The 20037-nt window shown below is 43.7% G+C and overlaps 1 protein-coding gene across 3 annotated transcripts in view; it reads left to right on the top strand.

Moving 5' to 3' along the window:
* Positions 1–459: 459 nt before the first annotated feature.
* Positions 460–20037, top strand: part of LOC138821523 (histone-lysine N-methyltransferase SETDB1) — a 36783-nt gene continuing 17205 nt past the window's right edge. Inside the window, exons 1-14 of one of the 3 annotated variants that reach the window (XM_070013827.1) lie at positions 460–636; positions 2337–2605; positions 3232–3383; positions 6852–6886; positions 7911–8010; positions 9060–9185; positions 9344–9545; positions 11945–12018; positions 14972–15162; positions 15824–15953; positions 17009–17174; positions 17261–17419; positions 18103–18171; positions 18454–19086. In XM_070013827.1, the coding sequence (XP_069869928.1) occupies positions 2346–2605; positions 3232–3383; positions 6852–6886; positions 7911–8010; positions 9060–9185; positions 9344–9545; positions 11945–12018; positions 14972–15162; positions 15824–15953; positions 17009–17174; positions 17261–17419; positions 18103–18171; positions 18454–19086 (2297 nt within the window). In that variant the 5' untranslated portion in view covers positions 460–636; positions 2337–2345. The remainder of the gene's footprint in view (positions 637–2336; positions 2606–3231; positions 3384–6851; positions 6887–7910; positions 8011–9059; positions 9186–9343; positions 9546–11944; positions 12019–14971; positions 15163–15823; positions 15954–17008; positions 17175–17260; positions 17420–18102; positions 18172–18453; positions 19087–20037) is intronic. The other 2 variants (XM_070013828.1, XM_070013829.1) reach the window with 2 other exon arrangements.

The raw sequence follows: 20037 nt of genomic DNA on the forward strand, positions 1-20037 counted from the left end.
CTCACACCTGTAATCCTAGCTGCTCAGGAGGCTGAGATCTGAGGATCATGGTTCAAAGCCAGCCCGAGTAGGAAACTGTGAGACTCTTATCTCTAATAAACCACTCACAAAACCAGAAGTGGCACTGTGGCTCAAGCGGTAGAGCGCTCACCTTGAGCTGAAGAGCTGAGTGACAGCGCCCAGGCCCAGAGTTCAAGACCCAAGACTGACCAAAAAAAAAAAAAAATAGAATTCACACAATAAATATTAGGGCAAACAATAGGGCGGAGCTTCTCCACGGCCACGCCTACTGGGCTGGGGGAGCCTTGAGCGCGTTGGAAGGCCCTGCTTTTACGCATGCGTAGTCAGCCACGTTAGTTGGCGCAGACTCCCAGGGGCGCCGAGTAGCTTGGATTTGACCCCATTAGGCCACCGTCGCAGTGACCGGAAAAGAGCGCTGAATGCTTGCTTCCGGCGATCTCCTCTGGTTCCTTTTCCCTCCCTCACGCTGCTTCCCCTCCCCCTGGTCCCTTTTTTCGCCGGGTTTTGTTTTTGCTTCGAGGTGGACCCCTGAACGAGAGTGCGGGGTCTGGTGAGAGGAACATTAAAACGCTCGTAGTGGGAAGCAGGGAGGAGAGGCGAGTACTTCTTACTCAGGTATTTAAAGACCAAAAGCTTCTCTGAGGCGTTTTGTTTGTGTGGGGGAGGTCGGCGCGGCTGTGGAAATGTTCTGGAAAGGCGATCGCGAGCGGGGGCCGGGGGCGCAGCCCGCGCTGGGCCTGCGGCGCGGGGCCGCACCCCCACAGTGGGTAGCGTGGGGCCGGCGTGGGGGCGTGGGGGAGTGGGCGCCGCTGCTCCGCGTTGGGGTCTTGGACACGTGTGGTATCAGCGTTGCTTCAACGGTTTGACGAGAGAGGGAAAAAAAAGCACTTTTTTGTTTTTTGGTGCAGGTCCTGGGGCGGCTTGAACTCAAGGTCTGGGCGCTGTCCCTGAGCGTTTTCGCTCAAGGCTCAGGCTCTACCACTTGAACCACAGCTCCACTTCCGACTTTTTTTTTTTTTGTTTATTGTAGATAAAGGTTTTTTTTTTCTGCACGGGCTGGCTTCGAACCTTGATCTTTAGATAGCAGTTTGGAGTAGCTAGGATTACTGGAGGAAGCCACTGATGCCCAGCTTCCCCACACCCACACCCCCCGACCTTTTATGGTGGGTGTTAGATACTTACATTTTATGTCCCTGTTACTTGCCTGCTTTTGTCTTTGGAGAAACCTTTTCGCTGCCAGTCTTTGTGTGTTTAACTATGAACGACCTATTCAGATCATTTTCAGGCTGAGGATTGAAGCTAGGGCCTCATGAATACTATGCATGCATGCCTTTTTCATGGAGTCCGTACACTCCAGGCATGGTAGACTTGTAAAAAGTAAATTAACATATAACAAAGCAATAAAACAAGCAATAAGAAAAACAATGAAGTAGTGATTCCTAGGAGCATGTGTTGTTTCAAATAGATACAAACTAGGAACAAAGATTTATTTCTCAGGGGACACATTAGGTCACAGAGATAACTTCATTTGTAGGTTGGCTCTCTTCACTTTCCTGAAACATTATTTTCTGTAGCTCCATTGTATAAGCAGTGTTCTCAAACTTGTGAAGTTGTATTCAGGCCTGATAGTCTTTCAGAAGATGAGGCCATAAAAATCTCAGTATCAGATTGTCTCTGGAGAAGGAGAGAGACCTATTTGAAAAACAATAAATGGCTCTCCCACTCAAGGTGAGCTCTCTATCTCTCCTCTCTTCTCCCTCCATCCTTCCTCCCCTCTCCCCCTCACCAATTCTGGGGCTTGAATTCAGGGCCTGGCCACTGTCCTTGAGTTTCTTTTGCTCAAGGCTAGCACTCTAACTCTTGAACCACAGTTCCACTTCCAACTTTTTCTGCGTATGTGGTACTGAGGAATTGAATCCAGGGCTTCATGTGTGCTAGGCAAGTACTCCACCACTAAGCTATGTTCCCAGCCTCCTTTGGCTTTTTCAGTGAAGGCTGGCACTCTACCACTTGAGTGACATCATTTTTTGGTGGCTAATCGGAGATCAGAGCTTCAGACTTTTTGACTTGTGCTGGCTTTGAACTGAGATACTTAGATTTCAGCCTTCTGAGTAGCTAGGATTACAATGAGTGCCAGGCAAGAGAGAGTTTCTTAATTGTGACTATATGTGATTGCAATGCAGTGTTACTATTTTTATTTATTTATTGGGGGGGGGTTAAACTCAGGTCCTGTGCATCTTAGGCAAGCTTACTTTATCACTGAGCCAATATATTCAGCCCTTTCTGAAATAATTTGAGCTTCTTGTTGAACACAGGACAAAAGCATGTCCTCCCTCCCTGGGTGCATTGGTTTGGGTGCAGCAAGAGCTGCAATGGAGTCTGAAGAGATTGCAGAGCTGCAGCAGACAGTGGTGCAGGAGCTGGGTATCTCTATGGAGGAACTTCGGCAGTTCATTGATGAAGAACTTGAAAAGATGGACTGTGTACAGCAACGCAAGAAGCAGCTAGCAGAGTTGGAGACATGGGTAATACAGAAAGAAACTGAAGTCGCTCATGTGGACCAGCTCTTTGATGATGCATCAAGGTAATGGGAAATAATGAAATATGTTGGTTGGCACATATTTTTAGAGTATAATTATGCATGATATGTACCAAGTACTTTATACTTTGTGAAGTACAGTTGTGTGGAACCTTATTCTTCCTCAGTTTAAAGTCCAAAATTTGATCTCACAATTATATGTATGTGTGTATTGTATATGTACTGCACACATATATATATACATATATGTGCATATTATTGTACATAGAAACCTATTAAGTTTTTTAGCTTTCTGAAACTAAATTATCAATAATAAGGAAATACAAGTCTTTTTGTTGTTGATGTTGCTGGTACTAGGGCTTGAATGTGGGGCCTGGGCTCTGTCCCTTAGCTTTTTCCCTCAAGGATTATGCTCTACCACTTGAGCCATAGCTCTACTTCCAGATTCTTTTTTGCTAGATATTGAAAGATAAGCGTCCCAGACTTTTCCTGCTTGAGCTAGCTTCAAACTGCAATCCTCAGATCTCAGATTCCTGGGTCTTGAACTCCGGGCCTGGGCACTGTCCCTCAGCTCTTCAGCTCAAGGCAAGCACTCTATCACTTTGAGCCACAGCGCCACTTCCTACACCCTCTGTTGACTTTGACTTTTTCAAAATGTGTTCTACTCTCAGGGCAGTGACTAATTGTGAATCTTTGGTGAAGGACTTTTACTCTAATCTGGGACTTGAATACCATGACAGTAGCTCTGAGGATGAATCTTCCCAGCCCACAGAAATAATTGAGATTCCTGATGAAGATGATGATGTCTTAAGTATTGATTCAGGTAAGAGATGAGGCTTTGGATAAGAAAGTCTCAACATAGAGGTTCAAATACTGAAAGATGAGCAGGTAGAAGAAAAAAGAAGAATGGAGAAACCAGGCCAGGAGTTGGTGGCCCATACCTGTAATCCTAGCTATATAGGAGGCTAAGATCTCCAAGTTACCCTTTGAAGCCAGCTGAGGCAGCAAAGTTCATAAGACTTATCTCCAATTATCAAGTATAAAGACATAAATGGAGGTGTGTCTCAAGTGGTAGTGTGCCAGCCTTGAGCTAAAAAGCAAAGTGAGAGCATAGTTTCTGCATTTAAGCCCCATTACTGGCACAAAAATAAATAATAAACAAATAAAAGCAAAAGCTCAAGCCAAGTGTCATGGCTCATACCTGTAATCCTAGCTACTCAAGAAGATCACAGTTCAAAGCCAGCCCAGGCAGGAAAGTCTGTGAGACTCTTTATCTCCAATTATCCCGCAGAAAACGAAGTTGTAGAGCACTAGCCTTGAGTATAAAGAGCTGAGGGACAACCCAGGCTTCCATGGTCCATGCCTGTAATCCTAGCTACTCAGGAGGCTGAGATCTGAGGTTCAAAGCCACCCTGGGCAGGAAACTGTCAGACTCTTATCTCCAGTAAACTACTCAGAAAACTGGAAGTGGTTCTGTGGCTCAAGTGATAGAGTGCTTGCCTTGAGCTGAAGAGCTGAGGGATAATGCCCAGGCCCAGTGTTCAAGCCCCAGGACCGACCAAAAAAAAAAAAAAAAAAAAAAAGCTCAGGGACAGGCTGGGAATGTGACTTGGTAGTAGAGTGCTTGCATAGCATGCATGAAGCCTTGGGTTCAATTCCTCATTATCACATAAACAGAAAAAGCCAGAAGTGGTGCTGTGGCTCAAGTTGTAGAGTGCTAGCCTTGAGCAAAAGAAGCTAAGGGACAGTGCCCAGGCCCGGAGTTCAAGCCTCAGGACCGACAAAACAAAAAACTCAGTGAGGCCCCAACTTCAAGCCCCATGACTGACCAAAAAGAAGGTATAGAGCATAGCTCAAGTCATAAGAGCACATGCTTGAGCGTTAGAGAAGCCCTGGGACAAATTTCATGTATATATGTACATAACATACACTTAGGCACTTATATATACACATATATATGTCTGTATCCATATATACATATAATATGCATGTATATATGTTCATTTCAGTGTTATTCATAATATCCAAAAAGGCCCCAAATATCCATTAACTATGAATAGGTAAACAAAGTATGGTATATCCATATAATGGACTATTATTAGCCATAAAAATCAGTGAAGTGAGTTGGGAATATAGCTTAGTGGTAGAGTGCTTGCCTAGCACGAATGAAGCCCTGGGTTCTATTCCTCAGCAACACATAAACAGAAAAAACTGGAAGTGGTGTTGTGGCTCAAGTGGTAGAGCTGCAACCTTGAGCAGAGAAAGTTGTAAGGGATAGCATCCAGGCCCCGAGTTCAGTCCCCAGTTCTATAACATACATACACACACAAAAGCAATAATGTACTGATAGGTTCAACATAAATGAACCTTGTGTGGATTGCATAGTATATGATTTTATTTATATGAAATGTCTAGAATACGCAACTTCATAGGGATAGACGATAGATTTCTATGTGCCAGGATTGGGCAAAAAGTTTCTTTTTGGGGCAATGAAAATATTCTCAGTAGATAGGGATAATGGTTTCATAATAGTGAATGAACTTAAAAGTCACTGAACTATATTTATCTTGAAAAGGTAGATTTTTATGAAAAGCAAATTATAATACCTCAGCTTGTTAATTAAATGAAATTCAGAATTGATTTCCTCAGTTATATTAACCACATTTCATGTTAGTGGAATGTATTGGATATATAGGATATTTCTATCATCGTGGCTGGCTCTTTTGTACAGTGCTGCTTGCAAATAAATATTTTGTTAATTTGTTAGCCACTCCTCCCCCTCCTCCCCACCATACATGGGGCTTGAACTCAGATACTGATCACTGTCCTTGAGCTTCTTTTTTTTTTTTTTTTTTTTTTTTGGTTGGTCGTGGGGCTTGAATGCTGGGAAGGCAAGTGCTCTACCATTTGAGCCACAGGACCACTTCTGGTTTTCTGCCCAGGCTGGCTTTGAACCTGGCTTTGAACTGTGATCCTCAGATCTCAGCCTCTTAAGTATCTAGGATTACAGGCATGAGCCACCACTACCCAGCTTTTATCTTATTTTTTTGCTCAAGTCTAGCACTCTACCACTTGAGCCACAGTGCCACTTCTGGCTTTTTCTGTTTATGCAGTACTGAGGAATTAACAGGGCTTCATGCATGCTAGGCAAGCACTCTTACCACTAAACAACTTTCCTACCTGGGTCTTTTTTTTTTTTGCTGGTGTCTTGTGGGGCTTGAACTCTGGGCCTGGGAGCTGTCGTTGAGTTCTTCAGCTCAAGGAGAGGGAGGGAGGAACTGGGGGGGTGGGAAAGGAAGTGATGGTAGGGGAAAATCACAGGGGGTAACAATGTTCGGTAGAAAATGTACTCATTACCCTACTCATGTAACTGTAACCTCTCTGTACGGTATTTAAAAAAACAAACCAGGCTCAGTGGTAGAGTGCTTGCCTTGCATGCATGAAGCCCTGGGTTCGATTCCTCAGCACCACATAAGCAGGGGAAAATAAGCTGGAAGTGGTGCTGTGGCTCAAATGGTAGAGCGCTAGCTAGCCTTGAGGTGAAGAGCTGAGGGACAGCACCCAGGCCCAGAGTTCAGGACCCATGACCGGGTGCAAAACAACAACAAAAAACCAAAAAGGCAAGCACTCTACCACTTGAGCCACAGTGCCACTTCCAGTTTTCCGGTGGTTAATTGGAGATCAAAGACTTTCCTGCCTAGGCTGGCTTTGAATCGAGATTCTCAAGATCTCAGCCTCCCGAGTAGCTAGGATTACAGCCTTGAGCCACCAGCACCCAGTGGGTGTTTTTGTTTGTTTTGTTTTCTACTTGGGTCAGTTCTGGGCTTGAACTCAAGGTCTGGGACTGTCCCTAAGTTTCTTTGCTTAAGACTGGCAGTCTACCACTTGAGCCATAGTTCCACTTCTTGAGTTGCTTTTTTTACTTATTCTTCTTTTAATGCTGGTCCTGGCTTGGACTCTGTTCTTGAGCTACTCTTGCTCAAGGTAAACTCCATACCACTTGAGTCAAGCTCCATCTCCAGCCTTTTGTGATTAATTGGGAGATAAGAGTCTCCTGAACTTTTCTGCCCAGGCTGTCTTCAAACTATGATTCTCAGATCTGTTACCTGAGTAGTTAGGATTATAGTCTTGAGCCACCAGCACCTGGTTTTGTGTATATGTTTTTATTTAATTTGTTTTTGGCTATTACCATTAATGCTTTTGTTACTATACTTTTAAGTCACTATTTATTGAATTTCTGGAAATTTTTGTATTAAGTTTCTTACACTCATAGAATTCTTCTCTTCCATAGGTGATGCTGGGAGTAGAACTCCCAAAGACCAGAAGGTGAGTTGGGATGGATAAAGAACGTTAAGAAATTAGCCCGGGGCATTGATGGCTTATTCCTGTAATCTTAGCTACTCAGAGCTAAAAATCTGAGGATCAGTAAGATCTGAGGATCACAGTTCGAAGCCTGCCCAGGCAGAAAAGTCTATGAGACTCTTATCACTAATAAACTACTCAGAAAAAAGCTGGAAGTGGCACCGTGGATCTGGTGGTAAAGCACTAGCCTTAAGCAAAATAAGCTTAGGGACAGTGCCAAGGCCCTGAGTTCAAGTCCCAGGACTAGAAAAAACAAAACAAAACAACAAATTAGCCACCAGTCATTCATGCTCTGAGCCCTGCAGTTGACAGTCCTCTGATAGACATTACAAAAAGGAAAAGGCTAACCACTGGTAGCTCGTGCCTTTAATCCTAGTTACTGAGGAGGCTTGAGGTCTGAGGATCAAGGTTCAAACTAGTGGGGGCAGGAAAATTCCTGAGACTCTTATCTCCAGTTAACTACTTAAAAACTGGAATTGGCACTGTAGTTCCCAAGTAGGAGGGCTAGACTTGAGCAAAAAGAGCTTAGGGACAGTGCCCATACCCTGAGTTCAAGCCCCATGACTGACTCCAAAAATAATGGAAAAGTTACCAAGATACCAAATACAACGGGGCTCAGCAAGGAAAGATTCAGAAGAGCTTTGTAAAGTTAATTTCTAAGTGGCTTTTTAAAACAGGGCAGTTTTTGCTTGATGTAACTGTGTTTTCCAAATATAATTGATTCCATTTTGTTTTTTTAAGGAGGTATTTCTTATTCTCAAGTTTGTGTGTGTGTATGCACACACCTGTGCGCCAATACTAGGGCTTGAACTTATGGTCTTTAGTTCTTGCTTGGCTGTTTTGCTTAAGGTTAGCCCCACCTCCAATTCCTGCTTTTTGCTGTTAGTTAACAGCAAGTACTCTGCCACTGAGCTGTTGCCTTTAGCTCTCTCACATTATTTCTAAACTATCCTGTTAAAGTTTGTGTCCTTTATCCACATTCCTACAGCTTCGTGAAGCTATGGCTGCCTTGAGAAAATCAGCTCAAGATGTCCAGAAATTCATGGATGCTGTCAATAAGAAGAGCAGTTCCCAAGGTCTGCATAAAGGTTAGGGTCCAGGAGTACCTGGGTATAGATGGGAGGTGAATTCTCACAGTGATTTCATGATTATGAAATTCCTTCCTATCTGTATCAGTTTCTTTTTTTTCTTTTTTCTTTTGGTCCGGTTGTGGGGCCTGAACTCTGGGCCTGAGCACTGTCCCTCAGCTCTTCAGCTCAAGGCTAGTGCCTTACCACTTGAGCCACAGCGCCACTTCCGGCTTTTTTCTTTTTTGCTTATGTAGTACTGAGGAATCGAACGTAGGGCCTCAGGCATGCAAGCCAAGCACTCTACCACTGAGCCAACTTCCCAGCCCCTTTTCTTTTTTCTTTTTTGTCTGTCCTGGGGCCTGAACTCTGGGCCTGGGCACCATCCCTGAGCTCGTCAGCTCAAGGATAGCATTCTACCACTTTAGCCATAGCACCACTTCCAGCTTTTTCTGCTTATGTAGTGCTGAGGAATCAAACACAGGGCCTCATGCATGCAAGGCAAGCAAGCACTCTACCACTGAGCCACCTTCTCAGTCCTTGTATCAGTTTCTTTTCTTTTTCTTTTTCTTTTTTTTTTTTTTTTTGGGTCTGGTCATGGGGCCTGAACTCTGGGCCTGGGCACTGTCCCTCAGCTCTTCAGCTCAAGGCTAGTGCTCTACCACTTGAGCCACAGCACCACTTCTGGCTTTTTTTCTTCTTGCTTATGTGATGCTGAGGAATCGAAGCCAGGGCCTCATGCATGCAAGGCAAGCGCTCTACCGCTGAGCCACCTTCCCAGCCCTGTATCAGTTTCTTTTACCACATATGTCCACATTTGTTTCTCTTGTCTGCTTGTCTTTTGTCTGTTGATTGTGATATTCTAGATTCATTGTCCTTAATAGTCATTAAAGCCTAACCACGCTAGCGCTGATTTTCATGTTTTTCCTGTTAGTATAAATAGTTATCTGTATCTTATGTTTCTTTAACAAGAATTCAACAAAAATGACTGAGGATTACCTCATTTTATTTGATACCATACTGCCCATTTGTGGTGTCACTTTTTAGAACAACTTCACTTTTCTCCATAGGAACTTTGAGTCCCATGTCTGGAGAACTGAGCAAAGATGGTGACCTGATAGTCAGTATGCGGATTTTGGGCAAGAAGAGAACCAAGACATGGCACAAAGGCACCCTTATTGCTATCCAGACAGTTGGTATGTTCAAGCTAGAGGAAGGACTAACAAAAGGTGGCATATTAGTCTCCTTTGCTGATAGTTTTTTTTCCCTATAGTCTTTCCTTTCTTCTTACATAGAAGTCAGGACTTACATGGAAACTGTTTTTAAATTTTAATTTGTCTTTCTTTTTACCTAGGACCAGGGAAGAAATACAAGGTGAAATTTGACAACAAAGGAAAGAGTCTGCTGTCAGGGAACCATATTGCCTATGATTACCACCCTCCTGCTGACAAGCTCTATGTGGGCAGTCGCGTGGTAGCCAAGTACAAAGATGGGAATCAGGTCTGGCTTTATGCTGGCATTGTAGCTGAGACACCAAACGTCAAAAACAAGCTCAGGTACCTGCACAGGGGATTGAAAAGTCTAGAAACACAATGCCTGTCCTGTTCATGCCTTAATTGAGATTTTACAATTAGCTTTTGTACTCTTAATCCTCAGTGGCCAGGATCCTGCATAAGCAGAAAAGGTTTATTTCTTAACACACAAGTCATGAGGGCAATTTCTTTTTTTTCTTTTTTAAATTTTTTTATTGTAAAGATACTATACAGAGGGTTACAGTTACATGAGTGAGGTAATGAGTACACTTCCTCTTGAACATTGTTACCCCCTCCATTGTTTTCCCCCTACCATCCCCTCCCTCCCTCCCTCCCCCAGGTTCTTTTTTTTTTTTTTTTTGATTGTGATTACATAATTTCCGGAAATTCACAGTATTGTGGAATAATGATACTCATTTAAAGTCACAAGTTCATTCTAACTTTCCTGGAACAAATTGTCTATCACAGTCTGTAATATATCACGGTGCACATGAGGGCAATTTCATTTGCTTTTTCTTTTTTCTTAAGGAGAAGTCAATGGAAAGCTAGAGTAAACAAGATTGATTAATCATTAAGAGAATAGAGAATTCACACAGAATGAAGAAATGAGATGGAGACAAGTTGACACCAGAAGAATGAAATAAAGAAGGAAAAATAAGGCTAGGAATGTAGCTTAGTGGTAGAGTGCTTGCCTAGTATGCATGAAGCCCTGCGTTCAATTCCTCAGGACCACATAAACAGAAAAGGCCAGAAGGGGCATTGTGGCTCAAGTGGTTGAGTGCTAGTTTTGTGCAAAAGAAGCTCAGAGACAGTGCCCAGGCCCTGAGTTCAAGCCCCAGGACTGGCATTAAAAAATAGAGAGAAGCCGGGTGCTGGTGGCTCATGCCTGCAATCCCAGCTACTCAGGAGGCTGAGATAGGATCGCAGCGGGAAAGTCTGTGAGACTTCCAATTAACCGCCAGAAAACTGGAAGTGGTGTTGTGGCTCAAGTGGTAGAGTACTTGACTTGAGCTGAAGAGTTCAGGGACATGCCCAAGCCCAGAGTACAATCCGACCACCAACCAAAAAAAAAAAAAAAAAAAAAAAGAGAGAAGGAAAATAAATAATTTTTATTTATTTTATTTTTTATAAGGGTGATGTACAGAGGGGTTACAATTACATAAGTAAGGTAATGAGTACATTTTTTGACAAACATTGCTATCCTTGCCCTTGTTTTTCTTGCTTTCCTCCCGTTCTCCCCCCCTACCCCGCCTAGAAATGACTTTTAAAAAGTGAGGCTGTAGGGGCGGGAATGTGGCTTAGTGGTAGAGTGCTTGCCTAGCATGCATGAAGCCCAGGGTTCAGTTCCTTACTACCACATAAACAGAAAAAGCTGGAAGTGGTGCTGTAGCTCAAGTGGTAGAGTGCTAGCCTTGAGCAAAAGAAGCTCAGAGACAGTGCCCAGGCCCTGAGTTCAAGCTCCAGAACCAGCAAAAAAAAAGTCGGGCTATATTGATTACATAAGGAAACTTTTTTTTTTTTTTGGGTCCGGTCATAGGGCCTGAACTCTGGGCCTGGGCGCTGTCCCTCAGCTCTTCAGCTCAAGGCTAGCACTCTACCACTTTAGCCACAGCGCCACTTCCAGCTTTTTCTGTTTATGTGGTAGTAAGGAACTGAACTCTGGGCCTCATGCATGCTAGGCAAGCACTCTACCACTGAGCCATCTTCTCAGGGCTTGAACTCTGGACTTGGGCGCTATCCCTGCGCTTTTCAGCTCAAGGCGAGTGCTCTACCGCTTGAGCCACAGAGCCACTTTCAATTGTTTGTTTTTTTAAATTTATTTTGGTGCCAGTCCTAGGGCTTGAACTTGGCCTGGGAGCTGTTCCTGAGATTTTTTTTTTTGGGTCCGGTCGTGGGGCCTGAACTGTGGGCCTGGGCGCTGTCCCTCAGCTCTTCAGCTCAAGGCTACCACTCTACCACTTGAGCCACAGCGCCACTTCCGGCTTTTTTCTTTTTGCTTATGTGGTGCTGAGGAACCGAACCCAGGGTCTCAGGCATGCAAGGCAAGCGCTCTACCACTGAGCCACCTTCCCAGCCCCATCCTGAGATTTTTTTTTTGCTCAAGGCCAGTACTCTACTACTTGGTCTATAGTTTTACTTCAACCTTTTTTGGTACTTAATTGGAGATAACAGTCTTATGGACTTTCCTCCCAGGGCTAACTTTGAACTGCCATTCTCAGATCTCAGCCTCCTGAGTAGCTGGGATCATAAGCATGAGCCATTGGCACCTAGCTTAAAATTTTTAATTTTTGGGCTGTGGAGAAAACTGGCTTGTTTTCTCTGGAGTACATTTTATCCAGGGGAATAGAGTTAAGATAAAATTATCTTTGGATGTTATATAAATATACCCCCGCTTTTAAAAAATCATTACTTTTCCCTTATAGGTTTCTCATTTTCTTTGATGATGGCTATGCATCCTATGTCACACAATCAGAACTGTATCCGATTTGCCGGCCATGTAAGTGTCTTTCCATTCTATCCATAGATGTATCATTTTCTTGAGATGTTCAGTTGAAAGACCATAATGTTTGGTTTGATTTTTTTTTTTGGGGGGGGGGGGTTCAGTCGTGGGGCCTGAACTCGGCCTGGGTGCTGTCTCTCAGCTCTTCAGCTCAAGGCTAGCACTCTACCACTTGAGCCACAGAGACACTTCTGGCTTTTTTTCTTTTTTAGCTTATGTGGTGCTGAGGAATCAAACCTCAGGCCTCATGCATGCAAGGCAAGTGTTCTACCACTGAGCCACCTTCCCAGCAAGGCTAGTGCTCTACCACTTGAGCTATAGCGCCACTTCTGGCTTTTTTTTTTCTTCTGCTTATGTGGTGCTGAGGAATCAAACCCAGGGCCTCATGCATGCAAGGCAAGTGCTCTATCACTGAGCCACCTTCCCAGCCCGACCATAATGTTCTTGGTCTTCTAGTCTTGAAATTGGTTAGTGTCCTTTGGGAAATACAGGTTTTATTGGCTAACTGTGGCTAGGTCTTTGTAATTGAAGAGTGAAACACTAGATCATGACTTACCTTAGGTAGACTGCTCATTTTTAGAGATGTGTTTTGGTTTCCTTTCTCAGTGATTTAAGTTTTAAAAGGTATTACTTCTTTTTTAGTCCCATACTTCACCATAACATTTGTAAATCTGTGGTTTGCCTAATGCTTCCTAGAGAAGCTGTGTTAGATGAAGCTTCATGGTAGTCTCTATTACTCTGGTTTGATAACACACTCCTACGGAAGTAACTCTGTTGTTTTTTTTTGTTTTTTTTTTTTATTTGGTCGGTCGTGGGGCTTGAACCTTGGGCTTAGGTGCTATCCCTTAGCCTTTCAGCTCAAGGTGAACACTCTACCGCTTGAGCCTCAGTGCTACTTCTGGTTTTCTAGTGGTTTATTGGAGTTAAGAGTCACACAGACTTTCCTGCCCAGGCTGGCTTTGAACCATGATCCTCAGATCTCAGCCTCCTGAGTAGCCAGGATCACAGGGGTGAGCCACCGGTGCCTGGCTCTGCTTTTTTTTTACTTTTATTTTTTGGTAGGTCATGGGACTCGAACTCTGGGCCTGGGCGTTGTCCCTCAGCTCTTCAGCGCAAGGCTAGCGCTCTACCACTGAACCACAGCGCCACTTGGGCTTTTTCTGTTTATGTGGTGCTGAGGAAATCAAACTCAGGGCCTCATGCATTCGAGGCAAGTACTCTACTACTGAGTCACCTTCACAGCCCCTCTGCTTATGTTTTGAAATAGAGTCCCACTAGGTTTTTGGTTTTGTTTCTCCCAGGCTGGCCTTAAATCACAATCTTCCTGTATCTTCTGATTAACTGGGATCATAAATGTCTACCACTATGCCCAGCAGCAGTTGTATTTCATTGCAAAAGAATCAACAAGTACTTCTGTGTATCTATATATCAAGTCAATGAGTATATTTATTTTTATTTTTATTTATTTATTTTTTTTTGTCGGTCGTGGGGCTTGAACTCTGGGCCTGGGCGCTGTCCCTCAGCTCTTCAGCTCAAGGCGAGTGCTCTACCACTTGTGCTACAGCGCCCGGCTGGCTAATGAGTATATTTATAATCCTTTAAAAACATGTATAATTTTAAGCCAGGCGCTAAGTGGCTCATGCCTATAATCCTAGCTATTCAGGAGGCTGAGATCTGAGGATAGCAGTTCAAAGCCACCCAGGGGAGAGAAGTCTATGTGACTATTATCTCCAAATAACCACCAAAAAGCCATGAAGAAAAGCTGTGGCTCAAGTGGGAGAATGCTAGTCTTGAGCAAAATAAACTTAGTAACAGCTCTCAGGCTCTGAATTGAAGCTCCAGAACTAGTACAAAAATCTACAGCTGGAGGCATGACTTAAGTGGTAAAGTACCAGCCATGAGTAAGAAGAGTTCAAGGCTGGGCATTGGTGGCTCATGCTTATAATTCTAGCTACTCAAGAGGCAGAGATCTGAGGATCATGGTTCAAATCCAGTGAAGGCAGGAAAGTCCATGAAATTTTTTTTGTTGTTGTTGGTCATGGGGGCTGAACTCAATTCTTTAGCCCTAGGTTGGCACCCTACCACTTGAGCTACAGCACCACTTCTGGCTTTTTTCTGCTTATGTGGTGCTGAGGAATTGAACCCGGGGCCTCATGTATTTGAGGCAAGCACTCTACCACTGAGCCAACTTCCTAGCCCCCCATGAGACTTGTATCTCCAGTAAATCATTCAGAAAACTGGAAGTGGAGGTGTGGCTCAAGTGATACAGCACTTGCCTTGAGCTGAAAAGCTGAGGGGCAGTGCTCAGGCCCAGAGTTCAAGCCATATGACCAATCAAAAAAAAAAAAAAAATTTAAGCTCCTTTTGAGTTTAAGCCCTAGTACTGCGCCCCTCCCCCCCAGTTTCCATTTACATGAAATGAGTATCACTTATATTAGTGTGTTTTCTAATTTAGTATTTACTTGATTTGTATATGCATTTATTTATTTATTTTTGGGTCCGGTTGTGGGGCCTGAACTCTGGCCCTGGGCGATGTCCCTCAGCTCTTCAGCTCAAGGCTAGCACTCTACCACTTGAGCCACAGCGCCACTTCAGGCTTTTTTCTTTTTGCTTATGTGGTGCTGAGGAATCAAACCCAGGGCCTCGAGCATGCAAGGCAAGCACTCTACCACTGTAGTGCTGAGGAATCGAACCCAGGGCCTCATGCATGCAAGGCAAGTGCTCTACCACTGAGCCACCTTCCCAACCCTGTATATGCATTTATACATTAGGTTCAATACTTAAGATGATTTGGGTTTTATTTCCCTTGGAGTTACGATTCTTCACTTACTTTGTTTTCTCTTTCAACTTGAATAATACAAAAATTTGCACTACCTTCTCACCAACCATTTTCCTCTATCAAGACATGTCCTACCTGCCCTCTCTCAGCTTTATCTCTTCCTTGGGACAGTGAAAAAGACTTGGGAGGACATAGAAGACATTTCTTGCCGAGACTTCATAGAAGAATATATTACTGCCTATCCCAACCGTCCCATGGTGCTGCTCAAGAGTGGCCAGCTTATCAAGACTGAATGGGAAGGCACATGGTGGAAATCCCGAGTTGAGGAAGTAGATGGCAGCCTAGTCAAGATCCTCTTCCTGGTACTGTTCCTCCATGGAATTTTGGGAAGGTTAAGGTGGGGATTTGGTACATTTAGGGGGCAGCCATAAGAGTAATCAGGATGATATCATAGTTGTTCATAGCTTTCTTCTTCCTTTATTCTTATTTTGGTCAAATTTTATTTTGTCCTTTTGTTCCTATAAACTAGTTACTGCAAACAAATTTTCTTTTTTTTTTTTTGGTACTGGGGATCAAACTCAGGATGTGGCACTTGCTAGGCAAGTGCTTTGCCACTGAGTGACATTCCAGCCCTGCAAACAAATTTTCCGACTTAACTATGACTCTAATCTGCATAGCTTGGGTTTTTGGGGTGTTTTTGTCCTTTGGGTACTGGGGTCAAACCTAGGGCATTACACTTGCTAGACAAGCACTTTGCCACTGAACTATATCTCAGCCCATTGCATGGTTTTGATTTTTTTTCTCCATGTTTTAATAGTCTTTGTTCCTAAGACTTATGCTCTTCATTATGTTTTTGTTTTGTTTTTAAGGGGGGGGAATGGTATTGGGGTTTGAACTCGGGCTGGGTCTATCCCTTAGTTTTTTTCACTCAAGGCTATTATATATATTCTCCACAAGTGACAGGATAGATTCTAACAGATCTTGCTCATTTCCCTTGATTTTCCTTATCTGCCTGTCCCCCAGGATGACAAAAGATGTGAGTGGATCTATCGAGGTTCTACACGGCTAGAGCCAATGTTCAGCATGAAAACATCTTCAGCCTCTGCATTGGAGAAAAAACAAGGAGGACAGCTCAGGACACGTCCAAATATGGGTATGTCCTAAAAAGCACCTGAAGGAAGGAAGAATAGGGCATGGTAGCCAAGGATTTTATATATGCTTTGTTTACTCTAAGTTGTTGCTAGTAATGGTGATGGATTTGTGGTTCTGCCCCCACATTCTGTGGCTTTGATTTTAAACAGCCACAGAAAAATGTGCAACAACTGATAACTTTTGCTGTTCCCCATGTGAAAATTATCTGCTTTCTGTATTATCAATCGTTAGGTTATTTCTTTAAGCTTAGACTGCTTTTTTTGGTTGTTTCTTATTGTGTCTGTTATAGTTTCTGATTTTTCTTTCTTTTCTTTTTTTGGGGGGATCATGGGGTTTGAATTCTGGGCCTAGGTGCTGTCCCTCAGCTCTTCAGCTCAAAGCTAGCACTCTATCACTTGAGCCACACAGCACCACTTCCTGTTTTCTGAGTGGTTAATTGGAGATAAGAGTCTCATGGAGTTTCCTGCCTGGGCTGGCTTTGAACCAATATCCTCAGATTTCAGACTTCCTGAGTTGCTAGGATTACAGGTCTGAGCCACCGGCGCCCAGCTTAGTTTCTGATTTTTCTCACCAACATTAGTTATCAAAGAGTACATTTCTCAAAATATGCACCAAAGTCAGGCTAGTGGCTCATGCCTATAATCCTGGCTATTCAGGCTGAGATCTGAGGATTGTGGTTCAAAGCCAGCCTGGGCAGAAATGTCCATGAGACTCTATCTCCAGTTAACCATCAGGAAACTGGAAGTAGCGCTGTGGTTCAAAGTGGTAGAGTTATATATCGTTAAGCAAAAAAAGCTCAGGGACAGCCTGAATTCAAGCCTTACAACTGATAAAAAAATAAAAAAAACCCACAAAAACCAAAATATACACTGAAGTATAATCTGATTGATGAAATTCAAAACCATTGTATGGTAGTATTCCTACTTATTAGTGTTAATAATGAGAATAGTCTTAGCACTTACTCAGAATGCCTCTTGTAAGTTGAGGATCAGATATATAAATGAATATAATTAGCAAGATGTCATTTTCTCAATGATTAGTTTCCTTTTTATATAGGTGCTGTGAGGAGCAAAGGTCCTGTTGTCCAATACACCCAAGACCTGACTAGTACTGGAACCCAATTCAAGCCAATGGAGCCTCCACAACCCATAGCTCCACCTGTTCCACCTGCTCCATCTGCTTTACCTGCTCCACCTCTGTCCCCCCAAGCAGGTGACAATGAGTGAGTGCTGTTCACTGTTTCTTCTTCACTTTTTTCTATATATTTTCTACATCCTTTATTATATGATTTCATCTCAAATCTCCTAGAAGCTTGGAAAGCCAGCTTGCTCAGTCACGGAAGCAGGTGGCCAAAAAGAGCACATCATGTCGACCAGGATCTGTGGGCTCTGGTCATTCCTCTCCTACATCTCCTCCACTCAATGAAAATGCCTCTGGCGGGAAATCTGGGATTAACCAGACATACAGGTGAGACAAATGTCAGCCTCTGTCTATGTAGGCAGGTTGGCAATGTGGCCTAAGTGGTTACTGTGTAGTGAAAGGCCCTTGGCTCCAACAGGCTTTACTTTGAAGTTAGATAGAAATGTGGACTTCAAAAGGAAGTGTTAACTTTGGACACTTCTGAATTACTGGATACTTAGAAATACTGTATTAGCCAGGCGCCGGTGGCTCACGTATATCATCTAAGTCCTCAGGAGGCTGAGATTTGAGGATCGAGGTTCAAAGCCGGGTGGCGGGGAGGAGGGCAAGAAAGACCGTGAGACTCTTATCTCCAGTAAACCACCAGAAAACTGGAAGTGGCGCTGTAGCTCAAGTGGTAGGGCACTTGCCTTGAGCTGAAGAGCTCAGTGCCCAGGCCCAGAGTTCAAGCCCCGTGACCGACCAAAAAAAAAAATTTATATACACTTGCACACACACTGTATTATTAGGCAGTTACTTTTCAAAACTTACAATTGAACAAGGTGCCAGTATTGCTTCAGTAGAAAGGATATATCATTATCTACTTCTTTGAGTCCTAAGAGTTAGTAAGGATGCATACAGGACATTGTGTACAGAAGACTGTATTCTACTGTCAGGATTCAAAGTAAATACGTCTTAGGGAAAAGTATACTATTGAAATAGGGAAGTTATGTCTTGCATTTTATTTGCAGATCACCTTTGGGCTCAACAACCTCTGCACCAGCACTCTCAGCTCCTCAGTTGCCTCCAGTCAGTGATGAGTAAGTGAGGCTTTTCATTGGCTGGGTTTGGTAAGGCAGTCTAATTTTCTTATGTAATCTTTAGTTGTGTGGTGGTACACATGTGTAATCCCAGCACTTGGGAAGCAAAGAAAAAGAGGATTGTAAATTGTGGCCAGCCATGGCTACATAATGAGACTATCAAAAGAAAAACATCTTTTCTGTATGAAAGATGAGGAAAATGTCTTAGCTAGGCGGAAGGATAATTATGTAAGAGAGAGGTCCTGTTGACTTCTGATGTGATTACATGTGTTTTATTTGCAGATTACCAATAGTCTCAACAACCTCTGCTCCAGCACCCCCAGCTCCTTCTGGGCCTCCAGCCCCACCAGCCTTCCATGGCATGTTGGAGCGGGCCCCTGCAGAGCCCTCCTACCGTGCCCCAATGGAGAAGCTTTTCTACTTACCTCATGTTTGTAGCTATACTTGTCTGTCTCGGATCAGACCTATGAGGAATGAGCAGTACCGAGGCAAGAACCCTCTGTTAGTTCCACTATTGTATGACTTCCGGAGGATGACGGCTCGACGCAGAGTCAACCGCAAGATGGGCTTTCATGTTATCTATAAGACACCCTGTGGCCTCTGCCTTCGGACAATGCAGGAGATTGAACGATACCTATTTGAAACTGGCTGTGACTTCCTTTTCCTGGAGATGTTTTGTTTGGATCCTTATGTTCTTGTGGACAGAAAGTTTCAACCCTATAAACCGTTTTACTATATTTTGGATATCACCTATGGAAAAGAAGATGTTCCTCTGTCCTGTGTTAATGAAATTGACACAACCCCCCCACCCCAGGTCGCCTACAGCAAAGAGCGAATCCCCGGCAAGGGTGTTTTCATTAATACAGGCCCCGAGTTTCTGGTTGGCTGTGACTGCAAGGATGGGTGTCGGGACAAGTGAGTTGGGGGAGGGAGTATTGCTGCCTCGGCCTCCAACTTTATTGTGATTGCTTTTCTTTTTCTTTTTTCTTTTTTTTTTTTTGGTCGGGTCATGGGGCTTGAACTCTGGGCGTGGGCGCTGTCCCTCAGCTCTTCAGCTCAAGGCTAGCGCTCTACCACTTGAGCCACAGCGCCACTAATGCTTTTTTCTTTTTGCTTATGTGGTGCTGAGGAATTGAACCCAGGGCCTCATGCATGCAAGGCAAGCACTCTACCACTGAGCCACCTTCCCAGTTCTGTGATTGCTTTTCTTTTCACCTCTTCCTTCTTTCCCCATCTCACTTTACTTCCTCCTTCAGCTGGAATACCTGCCATAAGGCCTTCATGAAAATAATGAGGTAGGGAGGGCAACATCTGATGTGGCGCCATTGAGTAATCCTGGGCACATGTGTCCTGTGTTGTTTCTCTGATCCTCCTTCCTTTATTTGGCTCCTATCTCCCACTTTTCCTAGACTTCTGTCTATCATGTTTTCAGTGCTACTCCCATTCAATTTTCTCATTCTCTTGTTCTTTCCCTTTTTTATTATTTATTTATTTATTTACTTTTGTCAGTCGTGGGGCCTGAACTCTGGGCCTGGGCACTTGTCCCTCAGCATTTATGCTCACTTCCGGCTTTTTCTGCTTATGTGGTGCTGAGGAATCAAGCCCAGGGTCTCATGCATGCAAGGCAAGCACTCTACCACTGAGCCACCTTCCCAGCCCTCCCTTTTTTATTTAAACACAAAAAATGAAAAAGAAAATTTTACTGTCCCCATTTTCTTTTTTTGGTCGGTGTGGGACTTGAACTCTGGGCCTGGGTGCTGTCCCTGCGCTCCTCAGCTCAAAGCAAGAGCTCTACTTCTTGAGCCATAGTGCCATTTCTGGTTTTCTATTGGTTTGTTGGAGATTAGAGTCTCATGGACTTTTCTG

This window comes from Dipodomys merriami, unplaced genomic scaffold (assembly GCF_024711535.1).
Source record: "Dipodomys merriami isolate MVZ:Mamm:240054 unplaced genomic scaffold, mDipMer1.0.p SCAF_92, whole genome shotgun sequence".
Taxonomy (NCBI): Eukaryota; Metazoa; Chordata; class Mammalia; order Rodentia; family Heteromyidae; genus Dipodomys; species Dipodomys merriami.